This window comes from Ornithorhynchus anatinus, chromosome 17, assembly GCF_004115215.2.
Source record: "Ornithorhynchus anatinus isolate Pmale09 chromosome 17, mOrnAna1.pri.v4, whole genome shotgun sequence".
NCBI lineage: Eukaryota > Metazoa > Chordata > Mammalia > Monotremata > Ornithorhynchidae > Ornithorhynchus > Ornithorhynchus anatinus.
In genome coordinates this window covers 15,831,781-15,853,558 of record NC_041744.1, presented here as the reverse complement: position 1 = coordinate 15,853,558, position 21,778 = coordinate 15,831,781, and the positions used below count along the sequence as shown (strand labels likewise).

Sequence of the window (21,778 nt, the reverse complement as noted above, 5' to 3'; positions counted from 1 at the left end):
CGTTCCCGGCCCAAGAGGGAACTGAGGAAACTGAGGGTGGACTCGGCCATCTTCCTGGAGTAGGAAAAGCTCTGACTATTTGGTGCCCCAAAATAAATAGGTCAGACTTAAGACTTTGTTCTTCTAATGCCAACCTATTCATTGTACTTTGAAATCATCTATCATGCCACCCATCCCTTGCCCACATCCTCCCTCTGGCCTGGAACTCCCTCACTCAATCAATGGCATTTATTGAGCACTGACTGTGTTCAGAACACTGAACTATACTAAGTGTTTAGGAGGCTAAGAATAATGATAATGTTGGTATTTGTTAAGCGCTTACTATGTGCAGAGCACTGTTCTAAGCGCTGGGGTGGATACGGGGTCATCAGGTTGTCCCACATGAGGCTCACATTTAATCCCCATTTTACAGATGAGGTAACTGAGGCACAGAGAAGTTAGGTGACTTGCCCAAAGTCACAGTGCTGACAATTGGCAGAGCCGGGGTTAGAACCCACCACCTCTGACTCCCAAGCCCAGGCTCTTCCCACTAAGCCACGCTGCTTCTCTACAACAGAGGGTACAGTACAACAAAGTGGGTAGGCCCATTCCCTGCACACAAGGAGCTTATTCCCCTTCGTTTCCTGCAGACCACCACTTTCTCCACCTTCAGAGCCCCCTTAAAATCATATCTTCTCCAAGAGACCTTTCCCCAACCATGCCCTTATTTCCCCTATTCCCTCTCCCTTCGGGGTCACCCACGATTTGGATTTCTACCCTTTATATAGTTGTTATCCACCCCACCCTCAGCCATACATTCTTTGGCATACATTCTCAATTTATTTGAATGCCTCTCTTCCCCTCTAGATTGTAAGCTCATTCTGGGCAGGGAACATGTCTACCAACTCTGTTGTAATTTACTCTCCCAAGAAATTCCTAGAGTGTTTTGCACATAGTAAGTGTTCAAAAATACCACTGATTGATTGATTGATTGATCAGTGCCAAGTTCACACCGGACAGGTGACAGACCTGATGAAAACTAGACTGACATAAAATATGATGAAGGGTCACCTTTTAAGTGAACAGTTTTTCAATAAAACATTCTCACTGTATAGATTCTCATCAATATCCCCATTGGCACGGGGTTACTCTGAAACTGGAATGTGCAGTGAACATTCTCCTCCTTCTGGCAGTGCTAACGCTGTGTTCTTTGGGTAAGTTATTTCACTCCGAATTGTACTTTCCAAGTGCTCAGTACAGTGCTCTGCACACAGTAAGTGCTCAATAAATGTGATTGAATGAATGAATAAATTTCACTCAGTTCAGTCATGGGTACATATTTGCAAGTTCCATTGTCTCCAACGACCAACAATGTCATCCACATTTTTGAAGCACTTGAATCCAGAGCACCATACTAAGCACTTGGGAGCATGTAATAATACTAGAAGATACATGCCCTGCTTGTGGTGAGTTTACAACTGAGTACTAATGCCAACTCCTCCTCTGGAATTACATTTCACTTTCTCTTACTATTTACTGAGTTCTAAAGTGATGGGGTTTGACACTCAAATCAGAGCTCTTGAACAAGAGAATTGAGAACTAGAAATACTGAAAATATAATAATAATAATGGTATTTGTTAAGCGCTAACTATGTGCCAAGCACTGTACAATTTCTATGTTAATGACCAAGGGAAGGATAGTTTCCTCTTTCTACTGAAAGAATGAGTGCCCTCCCTCTCTCAGTCAGACAGTGTAGTTTTACTGGCCAGAGGTCAGGCAGAGTGTGAACTGAAGTGTGCAGTTGGGTTGGGGAAGGTTGTCCTGACCATCCCCTTGGTGGTGCTGAGCAACTTCAGTTGAATCAGCTGCTCCAGGCATCGGCTCTTGAGGTTGTTCATGTGCAGTGCAGGATTGGATCTGCAGCTGCCTCAGGACTTCACTGAGACAAGCACACCCCAACCCCAGTAAATCAAGTAATAAATTGTATTTATTGAGTGCTTACTGTGTGCAGAGCACTGTATTAAGTGCTAGGGAGAGTACAACGTAAGGGAGTCTCCAGACACCTTCTCTCCCACGGGGAGTTTACAGCCATAACTGGAAAACAGACATAAATATAAGTTAAAAAAACAATTACAGCTATGTACATTAAGGGTCGGGGGGGGTGAATAAAGGGTAAGTAATCCAATTGCAAGGTAATACAGAAGTGATTGGGAGAAAGGAAATGAGGGCTTCGTTGAAGGAGATGTATTTTAATAAGGATCGGAAGGTCGGGAAAGTGATCATTTTCCTATGTGAAGAGAGAGGAAGTTCCAGGCTAGAGGCACCTCCCTTACCGGTGAGTCTGGGGGAGTGAGAGAAGGAGAGGCCTCCGCCGGAGAGAGCGGCGGCAGAGACCGTGTCTTCGGGAGAGAGCCACGTTTCCGAAAGGGCGAGGAGGAGGAGAGAGCGGGAGAGGAAAAGGTCATGGACGAAAGGTAGCTTACCTATAATAGAGCAGGGGTTCCAGAGGCCACAATTGAAAGTAGCTGTGGGTGCAAGGGGGGGAGGGGGGGAAGGATGGGGGGAGGAGAAGGTTTGGATGGGAAGGAGGTGGCGGGGCCCTGGACGGGGAGAGGGGGATGAGGGGTAGCGGTGGGACAAGAGGACTGGGATGGGGCATGGGTGGGGAAGAGAGAAGGGGGGAGGGGGTGAAGAGGGGGTTTGGTGGAGGGAAGAGTAGGGGGAGGGGGAAGAGGGGTAGCGCTGGTAAAGTGGGGTTCTAGGACGGGGGAGAGGAGGAGGGGAGGAGACAGAGGAGAGAGCGGGAAAGATCTGAGCGAGAGAGGGGAAGGGGAAGGGGAGGATAGGAAGGGGCGGGAGGGGGGAGGGGGGGAGCAGGGACATGGCGAGGCCAGAGAGGTGGGTGGCAGCACTGAAAACGATAAACAGTAACAAACGAAATCGGTAATATAGCAACATGATACAATATGATACAATACAGTAGTGTTAATAAGCGGGCGATGACCAGGGTCGGGGGTAGGCTCGATTAAGGGCCGACCTGATCAAACCCAAAGTCAGGCAGCTGGTGAGGCCAGAGAGGTGGGTGGCAGCACTGACGGCAATAAACAATAACAAGCAAAATCGCTCATGAGTTCGAATCCTGCTCTGCCACTTGTCATCTGTGTGACTGTGGGCAAATCACTTAACTTCTCTGTGCCTCAGTTACCTCATCTGTAAAATGAGGATTCACTGTGAGTCTCATGTGGGACAACCTGATTACCCTGTATCTACCCCAGCGCTTAGAACAGTGCTCGGCACATAGTAAGCGCTTAACAAATACCAACATTATTACTATTATTATCATTATTAATATAGCAACACGGTACAGTAAGACACAATACAATAGTGTTAATAAGCAGGCCATGACCAGGGTCGGGGGACGACCCGACCCTACCCGATCAGACTCAAAGTCAAGCGGCCAGCGGCCGAGAGAGTCCCAGAGCTCATGACCAAATGTCCCTGTGGCGGCGGGGGGGTCCTGAGGTTGTCCGGGATGGGTTGCGGCCATAGGCGGTGGCTTAGGTAAGGTAACACGGTGAGAACAAGGACATCATCGCCCAGGGCGGGAGCGGGGGAGATGAATCACCTCAAGGGGGAAGAGGGAGTGAGGGCTTCCCATAATGGCCGCCTCAGGCAGAGTGGGGGGGCGGTTGGGGAGCACAATGTCCCCGGGCCCGAGCAGGGGGACACAATGTCCCCAGAGGACACAATGTCCCTAGGGCCGAGCAGGGGAGCACAGTGTCCCCAGGGTCGAGAAGGGGAGCGCAATGTCCCCAGGCCCGAGCAGGGGCGGGTGGAATGGGAGCTGGTGGCTGGGGGTCTGTGGGGGAGAAGATCCTTAGTGTCGGAGTTCCCGAGCGGGGATGCGGAGGTCCAGGTTGGGAAAGGATGAGGTGGGCGCGGGGCCGGGCGGTCCAAGGCTCAGCTCCCCGGGGGAGGCAGAGGAGGCACAGATGAGTCGGCAAGCGGCAGGCGAAGGGGGGTGCTTGTCGGGAATCGGTGCCGGGCGGGCCGAGGCTGCACCTCAGGGGAGCAGAGATCCCAAGCCCACGCGGTAATGGCTCCAAGGCTCCGGGCGATGAAAAGGCTCAGCTTCCCGGGAGAGAGGGGCGGTCTCGGCGTGGATGAGTCGGCGGTCAGTGGCCAAAAAGCTGCTAAAGTCGGCGGTCGGTGGCCAAAAAGCAGCTGAGGTCAGCGGTCGGTGGCCAGAAGGCTGCTAAAGAGCTAGCCTGGAAATGGGGGGCAGGCAGTCCAAGGAACCGCCGCCTGGGAGGAGAGCTCCCGAGTCCATGTGGTGGCCAATTCGGTTGGGAAGAGGGGGACCGGCAGTCTAAAACTCACCCCCAGGGGAGCAGAGATCCCGAGCCCACGTGGCAATGGCTCCAGTAAGGATTATTGCTTCTAGCGAGACCTCACCTTTTTTACTGTATAGGAGTGGAGGGGGCTGGAAACAGCCCCTTGTACTGCATTTAAGAGATGAAGATCTAGGCCCTTCTTAACATTTTACAAGTCATGGGACAAACCTGTGGGGCTGTTTTTCATCTCTTCATGGGTGAGACACTAGGTGTGAAAACAAAAGGATTCTGGGAATTACAACATTAAGAAGGGCTTAGAGCATGTTTGCAGGAAGTTCTCCCAGTGGGCATGCTCCCAGCCCAGAATTAACTCCAAACTCAAAAGTCTGGAGATGATTCTTCCTAAAGCCAAGAACATGGGGTCTTGAAACCAGGAATTACCCTGGGCTACCTGGAGGCTCAAGTGGCAACTCCCATCATGGATCTGCCACTAAGACACAAGAGACTTGAGGGAAATTCGGTAGACTCCCCGGGAAAGGTTTTCCCTTGCTTTTAACATCGGGCCTGCAGGAAAGCAGTGGGGCCTAATGAATACAGCACAGACCTGGGAGTCAGAAAGGCTTGGGTTCTCATCCCGGCTCTGCCAATTACCTGTTGTGTGTCTTTGGTCAAGTCGCTTTACTCTTCTGTGCCTCAGTTACCTCGACTGTAAAATGAGGATTAAGACTGTGAGATCCATGTGGGGCATGGACTGTGTCCAACTTGATTACCTTCTATCTACCCCAGCATTTAGAACAGTGCCTGGCACACAGTAAGGACTTATTTTTTGTTAAAGGAAGACCTAGGAGAAATATCTTACTGGCCATCTGCCCTTTGTCAGTGATTCTGATAGGGGGCATATCTTTATGAGATTATTGAAAATGCTGGAAAAAGACTTTATTAGTATGAGTAGAATTGTATCACTGTATGACAAGAAGAAGCAAAGCCTAGTGGAAAGAGGCCTGGTGGTCAGAAGACCTGGGTTCTAATCCCACCTCTGCCATTTGCTTGCAGTGTGACCTTGAGCAAATCACTTAACTTCTCTGTGCCTCATTTTCTCAAATGTAAAATGAGGATTCAATACCTGTTCTCCCTCCAACCTAGCCTGTGAACCCCAAATGTGTCTGACCTGATTGACTTTTACCTACCCCAGTGCTTAGAACAGTGCTTGACACATAGTAAATGCTTAACAAATACTATACTGATAATGATAATGACATTAACAATAATAATAATAATAGTAACAATAATGATTCTCTCATCCACATTTCACAAACTGGAAGGATTTTCCACCTTTGCTCACCTTTTGTGAAATCAAAGACCTTGGCCAATGGGTCAGACCATTTGTTCTTTACAGACAGCATTTGGTCTCCAGTAGTAGCAGCAGAATGCAAAAATTCCCTAAACATATTAATCCAAAGGAAGTAAACCTTCCCTACTGAGAACTTCATATTGTATAAGAGCCAACACACTCAGGGAATCGGGCAAAACATGGCCCAGCTATGAAAAACAACCGCAACGGGAAGTGTTGCTGAAGTTGGACTTGAGTGGATTTTGCAAAGCTCTCAGCAAGGCTTCTATTTTCTGTTCCTTCTCTGTGGACTCAACGTGCAGGACTTCAAAGGAGGTAACAGTCAGAGTCCTCCGGGTGGCTGAAGGTCTTGGCCAGGGAGACAATTTCTCTCCATCTCTGTTACCCAGGGCTGGCAAACTCACCCTGCCACAAGGGCAGGAGGATGCAGGATGAAGAAGGCTACACGACACTGAAACTCCGGTCCAAACAAGGGAAGCCTTCCCCTCCGCCTCCAGGTAACATTGGTCTTTCCTATTTTGCTCAGGGCATCCCAGCTTCCTGCTGTCATGCTCCAGCCCTGATCTCCTGGGGATACCCAGAGAGAGAGGGAAGGGTAAGGGAATGAGGGTGATCTCTTCTATCTGTCTCCGGACTGTAAAATGGGACTAGCTTAGAACTCAGTTCAGTCTGTGAATGCTAAATTTAAGGATAACATTTAAGGCTGAACAGCCAGGGCGGGGTGGGGGAGAGAATGTGTGTGTGCGCGCACACGTGTGTGTGTCGAGTAGTCAAAATTCGAGACATAGTTCAGACGTGCTGTTTCTTTGGGGTTGTTACTCCAAGACAGAGGTAAACCTGTGCCCTGGAGGAGCTATATGGTCATCACTGCTCCTGAAGCAGCAACTTCTCTCCAGGCTGTTTGTTTTTTCCCTGTTTTTTCTTATGGTTTTGTTAAGCATTAATATATGCTAGGCACTGTTCTAAGCAGATACAGCACTGTCAGGTTGGACACAGTCCATACCCCACACGGGGCTCACAGTCTAAAATCCCCATTTTACAGATGAGGTAACGGAGGCGCAGTGGAGTTAGGTGAATTGTACTTTCCAAGAGCTCAATAAATACGATTGAATGAACTGAATGAAGGATTTGAACCAGGTCACACGGCAGAAAAGTGGTGGACCTGGGATTAGAACCCAAGTCCTTCTGACTCCCAGGCCCGTGCTCTAGCCAGTCAGCTGAAGGTTTGTTTCTGGGCTTCCTGAGGAAGGGAAACTGTGAGGGCCCCTTGTATGACCTTGAGCAACAGCAACCATAGCCTTGAGGACAGAAGAAGGGGAACTCTGTGAGCCCCTTGTATGACCTTGAGCAACAGCAACCATAGCCTTGAGGACAGAAGCGGCTCTTCCTGCTGTCACCACCACAGGATCTCTGGAGCCGAAGCTGCAGTCGTGAGCACAGTTACAAGGGACCCAGCGGTCCTGAACAAGATCCGCAGAGAGCTGGCGGCCACTCTGTCACCTCCGTTCCCGGCCCGAGAGGGAACTGAGGAAACTGAGTGTGGACTCGGCCATCTTCCTGGAGTAGGAAAAGCTCTGACTATTTGGTGCCCCAAAATAAATACGTCAGACTTAAGACTTTGTTCTTCTAATGCCAACCTATTCATTGTACTTTGAAATCATCTATCATGCCACCCATCCCTTGCCCACATCCTCCCTCTGGCCTGGAACTCCCTCACTCAATCAATGGCATTTATTGAGCACTGACTGTGTTCAGAACACTGAACTATACTAAGTGTTTAGGAGGCTAAGAATAATAATAATAATGTTGGTATTTGTTAAGCATTTACTATGTGCCGAGCACTGTTCTAAGCGCTGGGGTGGATACAGGGTCATCAGGTTATCTCACATGAGGCTCACAGTTAATCCCCATTTTACAGATGAGGTAACTGAGGCACAGAGAAGTTAAGTGACTTGCCCACAGTCACAAAGCTGACAAGTGGCAGAGCTGGGATTCAAACTCATGACCTCTGACTCCCAAGCCCAGGCTCTTCCCACTAAGCCATGCTGCTTCTCTACAACAGAGGGTACAGTACAACAGAGTGTACAGTACAACAGAGTGGGTAGACCTATTCCCTGCACACAAGGAGCTTATTCCCCTTCATTTCCTGCATACCACCACTCTCCCCACCTTCAGAGCCTCCTTAAAATCACATCTTCTCCAAGAGCCCTTCCCCCAACTATGCCCTCATTTTCCCTATTCCCTCTCCCTTCGGGGTCACCCACGATTTGGATTTGTACCCTTTATATAGTTGTTATCCACCCTCAGCCCTACATTCTTTGGCATACATTCTTAATTTATTTGAATGCCTCTCTTCCCCTCTAGACTGTAAGCTCATTCTGGGCAGGGAACATGTCTACCAACTCTGTCATAATTTACTCTCCCAAGAAGTTCCTAGAGTGTTTAGTACATAGTAAGTGTTCAAAAATACCACTGATTGATTGATTGATTGATCAGTGCCAAGTTCACACCGGACAGGTGACAGACCTGATGAAAACTAGACAGACATAAAATATGATGAAGGGTCACCTTTTAAGTGAACAGTTTTTCAATAAAACATTCTCACTGTATAGATTCTCATCAATATCCCCATTGGCATGAGGTTACTCTGAAACTGGAATGTGCGGTGAACATTCTCCTCCTTCTGGCAGTGCTAACGCTGTGTTCTTTGGGTAAGTTATTTCACTACAAATTGTACTTTCCAAGTGCTCAGTACAGTGCTCTGCACACAGTAAATGCACAATAAATACAATTGAATGAATGAAGAAATTTCACTCTGTTCAGTCACGGGTACATATTTGCAAGTTCCATTGCCTAAACGACCAACAATATCATCTCCATTTTTGAAACACTTGAATCCAGAGCACCATACTAAGCACTTGGGAGCACGTGATAATAGTAGAAGATGCAGGCCCTGCTTGTGGCGAGTTTACAACCGAGTACTATTGCCAAATCCTCCTCTGGAATTACATTTCACCTTCTCTTACTATTTACTGAGCTCTAAAATGATGGGATTTGACACTCAAATCAGAGCCCTTGAACAAGAGAATTGAGAACTAGAAATACTAAAAATAAAATAATAATAATGGTATTTGTTAAGTGCTTATTATGTGCCAAGCACTGTACAATTTTTATGTTAATGACCAAGGGAAGGATAGCTTCTTCTTTCTACTGAAAGAATGAGTGCCCTCCCTCTCTCGGTCAGAAGGTGCAGTTTTACTGACCAGAGGTCAGGCAGAGTGCAAACTGAAGTGTGCAGTTGGGTTGGGGGAAGGTTGTCCTGACCATCCCCTTAGGTGTGCTGAGCAATTTCAGTTGAATCAGCGGCCCCAGGCCAGGGCTCTTGAGGTTGTTCATGTGCAGTGCAGGCTTGGATCAGCAGCTGCCTCAGGACTTCACTGAGACATGCACACCCCCACCCCAGTAAATCAACCAATTAATTGTATTTATTGAGTGCTTACTGTGTGCAGAGCACTGTATTAAGTGATTGGGAGAGTACAACCTAACGGAGTCTCCGGACACCTTCTCTCCCACAGGTAGTTTACAGCCCAGATTGGGAAACAGACATAAACATAAGTTAAAAAACAATTACAGCTATGTACATTAAGGCTGTGGGGCCAAGGGGGAGTCAATAAAGGGTACGTAATCCAATTGCAAGGTAATACAGGAGTGATTGGGAGAAAGGAAATGAGGGCTTAGTTGGAGGAGATGTATTTTGTTGTACAGATGTATGTAGCTGGAGGAGATAAGCAGCATGGCTCAGTGGAAAGAGCATGGGCTTTGGAGTCAGAGGTCATGGGTTCGATTCCCAGCTCTGCCACTTGTCAGCTGTGTGACTGTGGGCAAGTCACTTCACTTCTCTGTGCCTCAGTTACCTCATCTGTCAAATGGGATTAAGACTGTGAGCTCCACGTGGGACAATCTGATTCCCCCATGTCTACCCCAGCGCTTAGAACAGTGCTCTGCACATAGTAAGCGCTTAACAAATACCAACATTATTATTATTATTATTATTATTTTAACAAGGATCGTAAGGTCGCGAAAGTGATTGTTTTCCTATGTGAAGAGAGAAGTTGTTCCAGGCTAGAGGCAGGACTCGGGTGACATGTGACCACCAGTTGCAGACCCCATATCCGGTGACTCCAGGACTACCCCGGCTCCAGTTGCCCGGCTCTCATCAGGCCTGGTCACCCCAGGGTGGGCTCACCGTCCACCCCCCTCACTGACACTGAGTCCTGGACCCAGGACCGGGGCCCAACCGGAGAAGACCATGAGACAAGAGCTTTCAGGCCTCAATATTTTCCTCTTTTAACATTCAAATTTCTAGTTTTCAAAGAGGACTCAGAGAACGTCTTCTTCCCTCCTCTACTGGTACAATTCTTTGTCCTTAGGAAAACTCCAAGAGTTAAATTGCCTATTCCCCATCAGCCCTTAGGAACATCTGCCATTGTGAGAAACCACAGTTTTGGTTTTCCTTCGAATGACTTACTCAATTTGAAAGACGTTTCCGTTCAGAGTCTCTTCAGAGCTACAGGGAGGGCAAAGTTTCAGGCTTGGGATTGACCTCTGCCATATCTCTCTCTTCCTTTGCTAGTTTTAAAACAGATGAACTCACTGGAATGCCTGCAGTTTGGCGCAGGAAATGCAGCTGAAAGTAGCAGTTGCCCAGGAACAAGTCCAGATGGAAACGATCCCTCAACAGGTGACTTTAATCTGCTTCAGACTGGAGGGTTCTCCAAGGGCAAGGGAATTATCTTTCCTTCAGTAACTTTAACAATAAAATGACGGAGTAACTGCCTTAGGTAATAATAATAATAATGTTGGTATTTGTTAAGCGCTTACTATGTGCCGAGCACTGTTCTAAGCGCTGGGGTAAACACAAGGGAATCAGGTTGTCCCACGTGGGGCTCACAGTCTTAATCCCCATTTTATAGATGAGGTAACTGAGGCACAGAGGAGTTAAGTGACTTGCCCACAGTCACACAGCTGACAAGTGGCGGAGCTGGGATTCGAACTCATGACCTCTGACTCCAAAGCGCGTGCTCTTTCCACTGAGCCACGCTGCTTCTCATGAAGCTTAGGTGTAAGCTTGCTGTGGGCAGGGAATGTGTCTACCAGCTCTGGTGCATCATACACTCTCAAGTGTTTAGTACAGTGCTCTACATACTGTATGTGCTCAAGAAATGTCATCTGTTGATTGCTTGGGTGCTTTAGGGATAGTTCTGTTTGGAGGCAGGGGGATGGATCACTTGATCTTCCAAGGACTCCCCACTTCAAAGTGACATATCTCACATGTATACTGGATCCCAGTGTAATCTCGAGGCATTTGACAATATAACTGCTCTTGACCTGAAAAGCAAGTCAACCGATCCATGAAATAATTTATTCTCAAACCCTCTAGTTGGTTCACACAATCACCCTTCTCAGCCCCCTGACAGGTTCACTAACTGTAAATTCTCCTAAACATTTAGTACAGTGCTCTGCACACCGTAGGACCTCAATAAACACCAGCAACTGAAATACATTGTAAGGGCTGGCAGAGTCTTAGTTTCAGACACCTGCTTGGCCCAGCACTAGTTGGGTGGCCGTGGTTAATCGCTGACACTCTTTCTGGTTTCTATTTCTAATGATGACATTTATTAAGCGTTTGCTACGTGCCAAGCTCTGTTCTGAGAGCTGGAATAGATGCAAAATAATCAGATCAAACACGAGAACTATTTCCCCCAGTTGGAAGGGGAAAAACACACCCAGCTCCTTCCAGTATCAGTCTATGAGAGTATACTATTCTCCAACTACTACTCCTAATATACTATCACTAACAATAATAATAATAATAATACAGCACTACTACTACTAGTTAGCATAGTCTTTTCTTACGCTGTCGAGTCGTCTCCAACTCCTAGCGACGCCATGGACACATCTCTCCCAGAACCCCCCACCTCCATCTGCAGTCGTACTGGCAACGTATCCCTAGCTTTCTCGGTAAAAATACGCAAGAGGTTTACCACTACCTCCTTCCGCGCAGTAAACTCGAGTCTCCGCCCATGACTCTCTCCCATGCCGCTGCTTCCCAACACAGATGAGTTTTGACTTGTAGCAGATTGCCTTCCACTCACTAGCCTCTGCCTAAGCTAGGAATGGAATGGGTAAGCCTCTACGTGACTCTCCCTCCCATAGTGGAGACTGGTAGAGTCCTGGAAACTCTCCAGGTGCTACCATGAGGGGGGAATTAGTACCATATTATATTCTACTAAGTACCATTTTACTGTGCAGGAAGCAGTTTGGCCTTGTGGAAAGAGCATGGGCCTGGGCATCAGAGGACCTGGGTTCTAAGCCGGCTCTGACACCGATTGGACAAGTCACTTCATTTCTCTGGGCCTATCCCACATGGACCTCCCAGTCTCGATCCCCCTTTTACAGATGAGGTAACAGAGGCCCAGAAAAATGAAGTGACTGGCCCAAGGTCACACAGCTGGCAAGCGACAGAGCCAAAATTAGAACCCATGACCTTCTGACTCCCAAGCCTGTGCTCTAACCACAAGGCCATGCTGCTTCTTACTACTTGCTTCTTCCTTTCTTCTGACTACTACTTCTTAATACAATTATATTATACTTTACTATAAACTATGCTATTATGCGGGAAGCAGTATTGCCTTGTCGAAAGAGCAATGGCCTGGGAGCCCGAGGACCAGGGTTCTAATCCAGGCTCAGATACTTGTCTGCCATGTGACTTTGGACAAGTCACTTCACTTCTCTGTGCCTCAGTAACTGTGACATTCGCCCCAGGATCCAGAGAAGATAATAATTATACTGATAATAATTATGGTACTTGTTAAGTGCTTACTATGTGCCAAACACTGTTCTAAGTGCTGTGGTAGATTCAAATTAGTCAGGTTGGACCCAGTCCCTGTCCTTCATGGGGTTCCCACTCTTAATCCCCATTTTACAGATGAGGTAACTGAGGCCCAGAGAAGTGAAGTGACTTGTCCCCAAGTTCACACAGCAGACATGTGGCAGAGCCGGGATGGTTCTGGTTTTAGAGACCTGAGAACTGCTCATCTTCTTTCTCTTCCCAGTGGTACCCACTCTACGAACATGCCCAGAAGACTGGCAGCTGCACCAAGGGAAATGCTATTGGTTTTCCAACGGGAGTAGAATCAGAACCTGGAATGACAGTGACGCCGACTGTGAGGGAAGGAAGTCAAATCTGACTGTGATTCGGGATATGTGTGAACTGGTGAGGATTGAAATTTCAATCGACCAATCAATAGCTTTTTTGAGCACCTACTTTTTTTCCGGACAGTGAACAATTGCTCTTTTTGACGCCTTCTCTGTGCTAAGAGATCAGGAGAATACGTAGAGCCAAAGAAGGAGCACCTCTTCCAGGAGGCCTTCCCAGACTGAGCCCCCCTTTCACTCTGCTCCTCCTTCCCTCCTCATCGCCCTGACTCCCTCCCTCTGCTCTACCTCCCTCCCCGCCCAACCTCACTTGTGTATATATGTACATATTTGTTATTCTATTTATTTTATTAATGACATGTATATATCTATAATTCTATTCATTTACACTATGCGACATAGGCTTGGGAATCAGAGGACATGGGTTCTAATCCCTGCTCTGCCACTTGTCAGCTGTATGACTTTGGGCAAGTCACTTAACCTCTCAGTTACTTCATCTGTAGAATGGGGATTAAAATTGTGAGCCCCACAGGGGACTACCCTGTATCTACCCCAGCGCTTAGAACAGTGCTTGGCACATAGTAAGTGCTTAAACACCATCATCATCATCATATATTACCCAGAGGTTGAGATGTCTTTCAGGAGAGCACATGATAGCCAATCACTGAGGCTGTCACGAAGAGTAATGAATCTCTGGAAGTAATTCAAAGCACTAAAGAGATATGCTGTCGATTACAAAGAGGAGAAGTCGCCACACCACAGCAATAAAAATAACGATAATAACTGTTTTTATAATAGTATTTAAGCACATAATATGTTCCACGCACTATATTAAGTGCTGAGGTATACATGTGACAATTAGGTAGGACACAGGCCATGACTCAGGGGGACATGGACATTGTGGACATAAGCTCATCATGGAAAGGGAACATATCTGCCAATTCCGTCAGACTGTACTCTCCCAAGCACTTAGAACAGTGCTTTGCACTTAGTAAACATTCAATAAATACCACTGATGATGAAGATGAGGGAGGACAGGCAATTAATCTCCATTTTCCAGATGAGGAAATTGAGGCACAGAGAAGTTAAGCGTCTTGCTCAAGGTCCCACTGCAGGCAGGTTGCCCAGCTTGGATTAGAACCCAGGCCCCTTAATTCCTAGGAACATGTTCTTTCCATTAGACCATGCTGATTCTCAAGTGGATGCCTATCCACTTGCTTTGTTTTGTTTTGTTGTCTGTCTACCCCATCTTAGACTGTGAGTCTGCTGAGTAGGGATTGTCTTCATTTCTTGCTGAATTGTAGTTTCCAATCACTTAGTACAGTGCTCTGCACACAGTATTCATTAAATATGAATGAATGAATGAATGAATGAATGAATGAATGAATGAATGAATGAATAAAGATGCTGCCCTTCTAGGAGATTATTATCTAATTGGAGACTCAACACACACACAAAAAATTTACAAATTAAAAGAAGTGGTCAAAGTGTAGAATATTTAAACGGATATGTGCAAAAGTACTACGGAGGGGTGTGAACGCATAAATTGTGAGGTGGTAAAAAAGTGCTGAGATGATAGTTGAGAAGATAAGATGATTAGGGGATAAGGAAAATGAATTGAGGGAAGCCTCCTGGAGGAGGTGTGCTTTCAGAAAGTCTTTGAAGGTAGAGAGAGCTGAGGACTGATGGGTTTCAAGAGGGAGGAAGCTCCAAGCAAGAGGAAACCTGTCAGCAAGGCATCACAGGCGGGAGAATAGACAATGTGGCGCACAAAGAGTAAGCTAACTTGAGAAGAATGGAGAGAGTGAGATGGAGCATAGTAGGAAAAGAGAATAGTTAAGTTAGAGAGATCACTGAGCAATCAATCAATCAATTTTACTGAGCACTTACTCTGTGCAGAGGACTGTAATAAACACTTGGGAGAATACAATATAGTAGAGTTTGTAGACACATTCCCTGCCCACAGTAATTTTTCAGTCTAGCAGGGGAGACTGACACAATAAAAATAAATAAATTACACATATATATTTAAATGCTATGGGGCTGAGGGAGGGGTGAATAATGGGTGAGATCCAGTGTGAAGGTGCCACAATAGGAAGTGGAAGAAGAGGAAATGGGGATTTAGTTGAGGAAGGTCTTTGGGAGGAGATGTGCTTTAAATGAAGCCTTGAAGCTGGGGAGAGTGGTAGTCTTGTCAGATTTCAAGAGGGGGGGAGTTTCAGTCGAGGAGAAGAACATGGATGAGGATTCAGTGCTCACTGGGGGCAGGGAGTATGTCTATGGTATTCTCCCAAGTGCTTAGTACAGTGCTCTGCACACAGTAAGTGCTCAATAAATGTGATTGAGAGAGATGAGATAAAGGTACAGTTTGAACCTTGTGAAGTGTGTGGGCTGGGTTGCAGTAGGAAAGCAATGAGGTAAGGAAGGAAGGGGAAAGGTGATCGAGTGAACTGTGTCTATGATAAGGAGTTTCTGTTTGACGCAGAGGTAGGTGGGCAACCGCTCGAGGTTCTTGAGGAATGGGAAAACATGGACTGAATGATTTGGTAGAAAAATAATCCAGGCAGCAGAATGAAGTATGGACTGGAGTGGGGAGAGGACAGGAGCAGGGAGGTCAGCCAGGATGCTGAGGTAGTAGTCAAGGTGGGATAGGTTAAGGACTTGGATTAATGGGGGAGCAGTCTGAATGGAGAGCAGTGGGCAGATTTTAGGGATGTTGCGAAGTTTGAACCAACAGGATTCGGTGACAGATTCATTCATTCATTCAATAGTATTTATTGAGCGCTTACTATGTGCAGAGCACTGTACTAAGCGCTTGGGATGAACAAGTCGGCAACAGATAGAGACAGTCCCTGCCGTTTGACGGGCTGACAGTCTAATCGGGGGAGACGGACAGACAAGAACAATGGCAATAAATAGAGTCAAGGGGAAGAACATCTCGTAAAAACAATGGCAACTAAATAGAATCAAGGCGATGTACAATTCATTAACAAAATAAATAGGGTAACGAAAATATATACAGTCGAGCGGACGAGTACAGTGCTGTGGGGATGGGAAGGGAGAGGTGGAGGAGCAGAGGGAAAAGGGGAAAAAGAGGGTTAAGCTGCGGAGAGGTAAAGGGGGGATGGCAGAGGGAGTAGAGGGAGAAGAGGAGCTCAGTCTGGGAAGGCCTCTTGGAGGAGGTGAGTTTTAAGTAGGGTTTTGAAGAGGGAAAGAGAATCAGTTTGGCAGAGGTGAGGAGGGAGGGCGTTCCGGGACCGCGGAGGACGTGACCCAGGGGTCGACGGCGGGATAGGCGAGACCGAGGGACGGTGAGGAGGTGGGTGGCAGAGGAGCGGAGCGTGCGGGCTGGGTGGTAGAAAGAGAGAAGGGAGGAGAGGTAGAAAGGGGCAAGGTGATGGAGAGCCTCGAAGCCTAGAGTGAGGAGTTTTTGTTTGGAGCGGAGGTTGATAGGCAACCACTGGAATTGTTTAAGAAGGGGAGTGACATGCCCAGATCGTTTCTGCAGGAAGATGAGCCGGGCAGCGGAGTCAAGAATAGACTGGAGCGGGGCGAGAGAGGAGGAAGGGAGGTCAGAGAGAAGGCTGACAGATTGAATACATGGGGTGAATGAGAGAGAGGAGTAGAGTATAACATCACAGTTTCAGGCTTGTGAGACAGAGTGGATGGTGGTGCTATCTACACTGATGGGAAAGTCATGGGGATGAAAGGGTTTGGGAGGGAAGATAAGGAGTTTTGTTTGACACAACTTTTTAGACACAAGTTTGAGGAGTCAGCGGGACATCCAAGTAGAGAGGTTCTGAAGGCAGGAGGAAATATGTGTCTGAGCCGAGAATGAGAGAAGTCGGGGCTGGAGATGCTGGTTTGAGAATCATCTGCACAGAGATGGTCATTGAAGGCATGTAGTGAATGAGTTCTCCACGGGAGTGTAAAAGGAGATTGGCACTGATCCTCACCCTGATACTGGAGGGTGGAGACCCACAAGGATGAGGCGAGTCGGGGCAGGTTGAAGCTGTGATCACCTATTAGTAATGTCCCCGTTAAACTAAAAGGATAGTTTTGTCAACAGGAAAAGGGGCTTTGCCTGGAGGAAACAGCCTGATTTAGTAGAAGGAGCATGGGCCCTGGGAGATGGAGGACTCGGGAGTCAGAGGACCTGGGTTCTAATCCTGGCTCTGACACTTATCCGTTGTCTGACCTTGGACAAGTCACTTAATTTCTCTGTGCCTCAATTTCCTCTTATGCAAAGTGGAAACCAATTCCTGTTCACCTTCCTACCTGAATGTGAGCCTCAGGTTGGACGGGGATTGTGTCCAACCTGATCAACTTGTATTGTCCCCAGAGCTTAGAACAGTGCTTAGGACTTAGTAAGCACTTAACTACTACCATAATCATTATTACTGTTAGTATTACCAGTCGCATCAGTATTAATGATTCCCACCTGTGTGTTCCCTCTGAGCCCTAATTATAGGCTCTGCTCACAGCAAGCACTTATATGTTCTTACTCATACCTATTCTAACACACACACACAAACACACACACATGGAAAATACAGGGATGTCCACAGGTTTGTTCCAGCTTCCCTAATTTGGGTGGATGGAGAGATGAGAGTCAAGTGTCTGGGAGTTTGGGGCCAACTGTACTTCTCCTGTGCTCTCTGTAACAGTTCAGGACTAGAGCTCATCCATGTTGGGAATCTGTATTAGAAATTCATCACTGCCTGACTGCTTCAAGCTGATGCTGGGTGAGTCTGTGCCTCAGGGAAGAAATAGTTTCCTGAGGAGAGAACCCAGAAAAACCAATTCTCTCACTAGCCCCTGATTGTTTGTTTACCCTTGGATGTGGAACGTCCAGAATTTTCTAGAGAGAATTTCAGACCATGATATGTGAGCTCCAGCTCAGGTTCCCGGCTTGGCGCCATCCCTCCACTTAGAGATGCTGTTCCCCTGTCTACTTATTTTATTTTGTTTTGTGGTCTGTCTCTCCCCTTCTAGACTCTGAGCCCATTGTTGGGTAGGGATTGTCTCTATTTCTTGCCAAATTATATTTTACAAGCGCTTAGCACAGTGCTCTGCAAAAAGTAAGGGCTCAATAAATATGATTGAATGAATGAATGAATGAATGAAAGAATCTGTTTTCTTGTGCCCCCATTTCCTAATTATTGCAATTCACTCTAGGATCCTCCACAACCTGTGAGGCTGCCATTTCCCCACTGACAATTGAGGTGTAAATCTGCTGTGCTTTGATGGGTGGAGCTGGAGTGTTGGGGTGAATTGGGATGTGGGATGGAGGAGTTGGTCATTCTCTCTTGGGTCCAGAGATGTTCCCGTAGAGGTGGGGGCAGCAGATTCAGGGACCCCTTTTGTGCAGAGGGAGAAAATGCCAAGGTATCAGGGTTCCACTCACCCTCTGCTGTCTCCTCTCCAGGGCTTCATCTGGTCAAAGATACCACAGTCATGCAAATATTGGATCAGGCTGCCTATTCAAAACGCTGAAGGCAACTGGACCTGGTCAAACGACTCTGTCCTCAACTGGAGTCTGTGAGTATTTCGTGGAGTTTGACCTCTGATTGCGGAGTCAGGAATGACTTTCAGTTACCACGGGCTCCAGGTGGTGGTTTCCCTCCATCCTTCCCTGCCCATCGGGGCCTGGTTCACCCAAGGAGGACCCTGGGATTCTGCCTCCCTCCAGACATCATCAGGGATAGGATTAGTGTCCCTGTCACATTTCCTCCCACAGTCGTAGCCTAAAGGCACAGCACCATCTCCTTTGGTGGGCCCAGCACCATCTCCTTTGGTCGGCCCAGCCAGCTAGCCAAACCATCCCCTTGGGGTCTCCAATCCCAAAACTCATTTCCTCAACCTCAGCTCTCCAGAAGAGACCACTTCTACCTCCTTAGTCCCACCTAACGCTCAACCCTGTCTCCTGTGATTTGCTCGGCCTAACCGGACCTTCGCCGGAGCAGTAGCACAGCTGTCTGCGGCTCTTCCCATCCTGACTCTCTGCACTCAGAGGGACCGAAAGCCTTCCTGGGCACTCTGGACACCTAGAGCACTGTAATAATAATTATTGTCAGCTCAAAGGTTTGGTCACTGTGGTATTTGAGGAAGTTATTAAGCAGTAGATGAGGAGGAGGTTCCTGGAGGAACATTTTGGTCTAATTCCAGGACGAATAAGATGTACCGCTCCCCTCTTCTCACTCACATCCACAGGATTAGAGGAGAAAAAAGGAGAATGGCATGTAGGGTTAAAGTGTGGTGGGGAGGACCAGGATTCCCTCTTGCTAGGAGACTGGCAAAATCATGTCCCTCCCCCTTCAGTTCCACTCCCCCTTCCTCCCACCTTCTCCTGCTCCCTGGAATTCTGGGCTAACTCTAGAAAAGGATCTGCCAGGACCAAATCCTCACACGTTCCTACAGTCACTCACTCCAGGGAAACCAACCCAAAGGGAGACTAAAGCAGAGATGGCTCCTTACGCTGAACTGGGTTTGTACTTGCCGCCTGATTTCACTTTTTTCATTTGTTATTTTCATGGCTTGTTTTGTTCTGCTGTCTGTCTCCCCTTTTAGACTGTGAGCCCTATGTTGGGCAGGGATTGTCTCTGTATGTTGCCACATTGTACATTCCAAGTGTTTAGTACAGTCCTCTGCACACAGTAAGCGCTCAGTAAATACGATTGAATAAATGGAATGAATGAATGAATGGCTGTAGCCCATGCTGTTTTAAGGTCACTGTAAATGCTGATAGAGCATGTCTGCTTCTGTGTACAGGTTCAAGGATAACAACCCGACAAATGAAAAGAATGAGGGGCAGGAAAATAAACAATGTGAAATGGACCCCCACAGAGATCAACAGAACAAGAAGCTCAAGGGAAACAAACGTGCCCAGGAAAATCCCAAAAATGAAAGGAAGAAGAAGGAGGCAAATAAATATCATGAAAAGCACAAACCCTCAGATAAAAAGAACCAGTGTCCTGTGCTCTCACGGGGTAAAATTGGTCTTGACAGTTGTGACAATGCAAATTTCTGGCTCTGCCAGCAGTAATGTGGACCCCTGAACCTCAGCATGCCCTGGGACTCTGGGAAAGGGGTGGGGAATGTCCTTTGGATTTGACCTTTTCATTCTGTATGAGCTGGGTGGTGACTAAGGAGACGGCAGGAGAGATCTCAATCAACAGCAAGAAAGAAGCAGCATGGCCTAGTGGAGAGAGCATGGGGTCCCTAATCCCACCTCCACCACTTGTCTTCTGTGTAACCTTGGGAAAATCTCTTGAGTTCTCTGGGTCTCGGTTACCTATTCTGTAAAATGGGGATGCAGACTGTGAGTCCCTTGTGGGAACAAGGACTATGTCCAACCGGAATACGTTGTACTTACCCTAGAGTTTAGTACAGTGTTGGATGAGCACTTAGCAAATGCCATGAAAAATATATACATTCCAGCCTCCCAGGACTTCTCCAACAGCATGTGTATGTGTGTGTATTTGTGGTGTTTAGCAAGTTCTTGTGTGACAGTTTGGGGTTTCCCCAGTTCTGCTGTCATACAGGAGGAGTCCTAAGTCCAGTAGCAATGTCCAGGCAAATCCAGCATTGAGAAACACTTTATTTTTTCCCTTTGCAGGATAAGGGCGATCTTCATGACTCTGCCACCAGAACCCCAAACTCTGTCACTGTGTGCTGTCACTACCACACCACATTTACTTTCAGATAATAATAATAATGATAATGTTGATATTTGTTAAGAGCTTGCTATGTGCCGAGCACTATTCTAAGCGCTGGGGTAGTGACAGGATAATCAGATTGTCCCACGCGGGGCTCACAGTCTTAATCCCCATTTTACGGATGAGGTGACTGAGGCACCGAGAAGTCAAGTGACTTCCCCAAAGTCACACGGCTGACATGCGGTGGAGCTGGCATTAGAACCCATGACCTCTGACTCCTAAGCCCGTGCTCTTTCCAATGAACCACACTGCTTCTCTATAAGGGCCCAAACAGCTAGAGGATTCTTCAGGGTTCCAGATGGTCAGACACTGCTTCTTGGGGCCTGGATTATGCTGCTTCAGGAAGGTACTATCCAGCAGCCACCCCAATCCCGTGGCTCTTCCTCCGGAATCCTCTTTCTGATTGGTTTATCCCTCACTGAGTCAGTGGGACTTCATATTTTCTTTTTCATCATTTGAACTATCACTAGTTTTACTATTCATTTTTTCTCTCATTACAACAATTAATTTTCCTATAATGACATTAGTGCCCCAGTCTGGATAATAAACTCAAAGTTTTCCAGCCAAATGAAAACTAAGCCAGTCTAAGGCAGCAACAGCAGCTACAGCCAAACACAATCTTTCTCCTTCTCCTCTGCTGCCCTTGAGCGTGTTTGGTGACTTTAAGCACAGAGAGGCCGAGTTCTTGCTAACGCTCACTATGGCTTCGACACAGAGGCTGGGATTGGGCTAACAGATGTTGCCAATGATGTCCACTGTACCAGAAGAACCCCCAAAGTCCCAGGAAGTCTACCCACGGACCCAGCCAAATGTCGAGAGGCCCCAAGCAGAGCAAATGCTGGAACCTGGTGAAGCAGCATGACACAGTAAAAAGAGCACAGGCCTGGAGAGTCAGAGGACCTGAATTCTAATCCCTTCTTGCCACTTGCCTACTGTGAGATCTTGGGCAAATTACTTATGAATTCCCTGGCCTCAGTTTCCTCATCTGTAACGTGGGTGTTCCAAACCTGTTCTTCCTCTTTCTTGTGTACTTTTGGAGACCACCGGGGGTACCCCAAATGTCTGTTGTTCTGGTGAAGAGCAGGCCCTTTTGAGCACTGGTAAACACTCATTCAAGCCAACTGCAATGGAAATCCATGGGCAATTCAAAAATTACCTGCTCATATGGAGAGAAATA

General features: G+C 47.3%; 1 protein-coding gene and 1 non-coding gene across 3 annotated transcripts; one reads left to right on the top strand and one right to left on the bottom strand.

The window, feature by feature from the left end:
* Positions 1-5,993: 5,993 nt before the first annotated feature.
* Positions 5,994-20,344, top strand: LOC114817865 (killer cell lectin-like receptor subfamily B member 1B allele B). 2 transcript variants are annotated; one of them, XM_029082400.2, is made up of 6 exons: positions 5,994-6,162; positions 8,278-8,376; positions 10,299-10,406; positions 12,781-12,941; positions 18,312-18,424; positions 19,655-20,344. In XM_029082400.2, exons 1-6 carry the CDS (start codon positions 6,090-6,092, stop codon positions 19,926-19,928), a joined length of 828 nt encoding a protein of 275 aa, XP_028938233.1. In that variant the 5' UTR covers positions 5,994-6,089; the 3' UTR covers positions 19,929-20,344. The 2 variants fall into 2 exon arrangements, with proteins under 2 accessions (XP_028938233.1, XP_028938234.1); XM_029082401.2 differs by lacking the exon at positions 8,278-8,376 and having other exon boundaries at positions 5,995-6,162.
* On the bottom strand, positions 11,794-11,931 carry LOC114818093. The gene has a single exon (XR_003765914.1). It is a non-coding gene; the product is annotated as a small nucleolar RNA SNORA7 (small nucleolar RNA).
* Positions 20,345-21,778: the final 1,434 nt, after the last annotated feature.

Excerpts from the sequence above, each read along its gene's own strand:
- LOC114817865 (XM_029082400.2), top strand. The coding sequence starts at position 6,090 with ATGCAGGATGAAGAAGGCTACACGACACTGAAACTCCGGTCCAAACAA. Across the intron at positions 8,377-10,298 it reads GCTAACGCTGTGTTCTTTGG|TTTTAAAACAGATGAACTCA; the intron begins GTAAGTTATTTC and ends TTCCTTTGCTAG. Across the intron at positions 10,407-12,780 it reads TGGAAACGATCCCTCAACAG|TGGTACCCACTCTACGAACA; the intron begins GTGACTTTAATC and ends TTCTCTTCCCAG.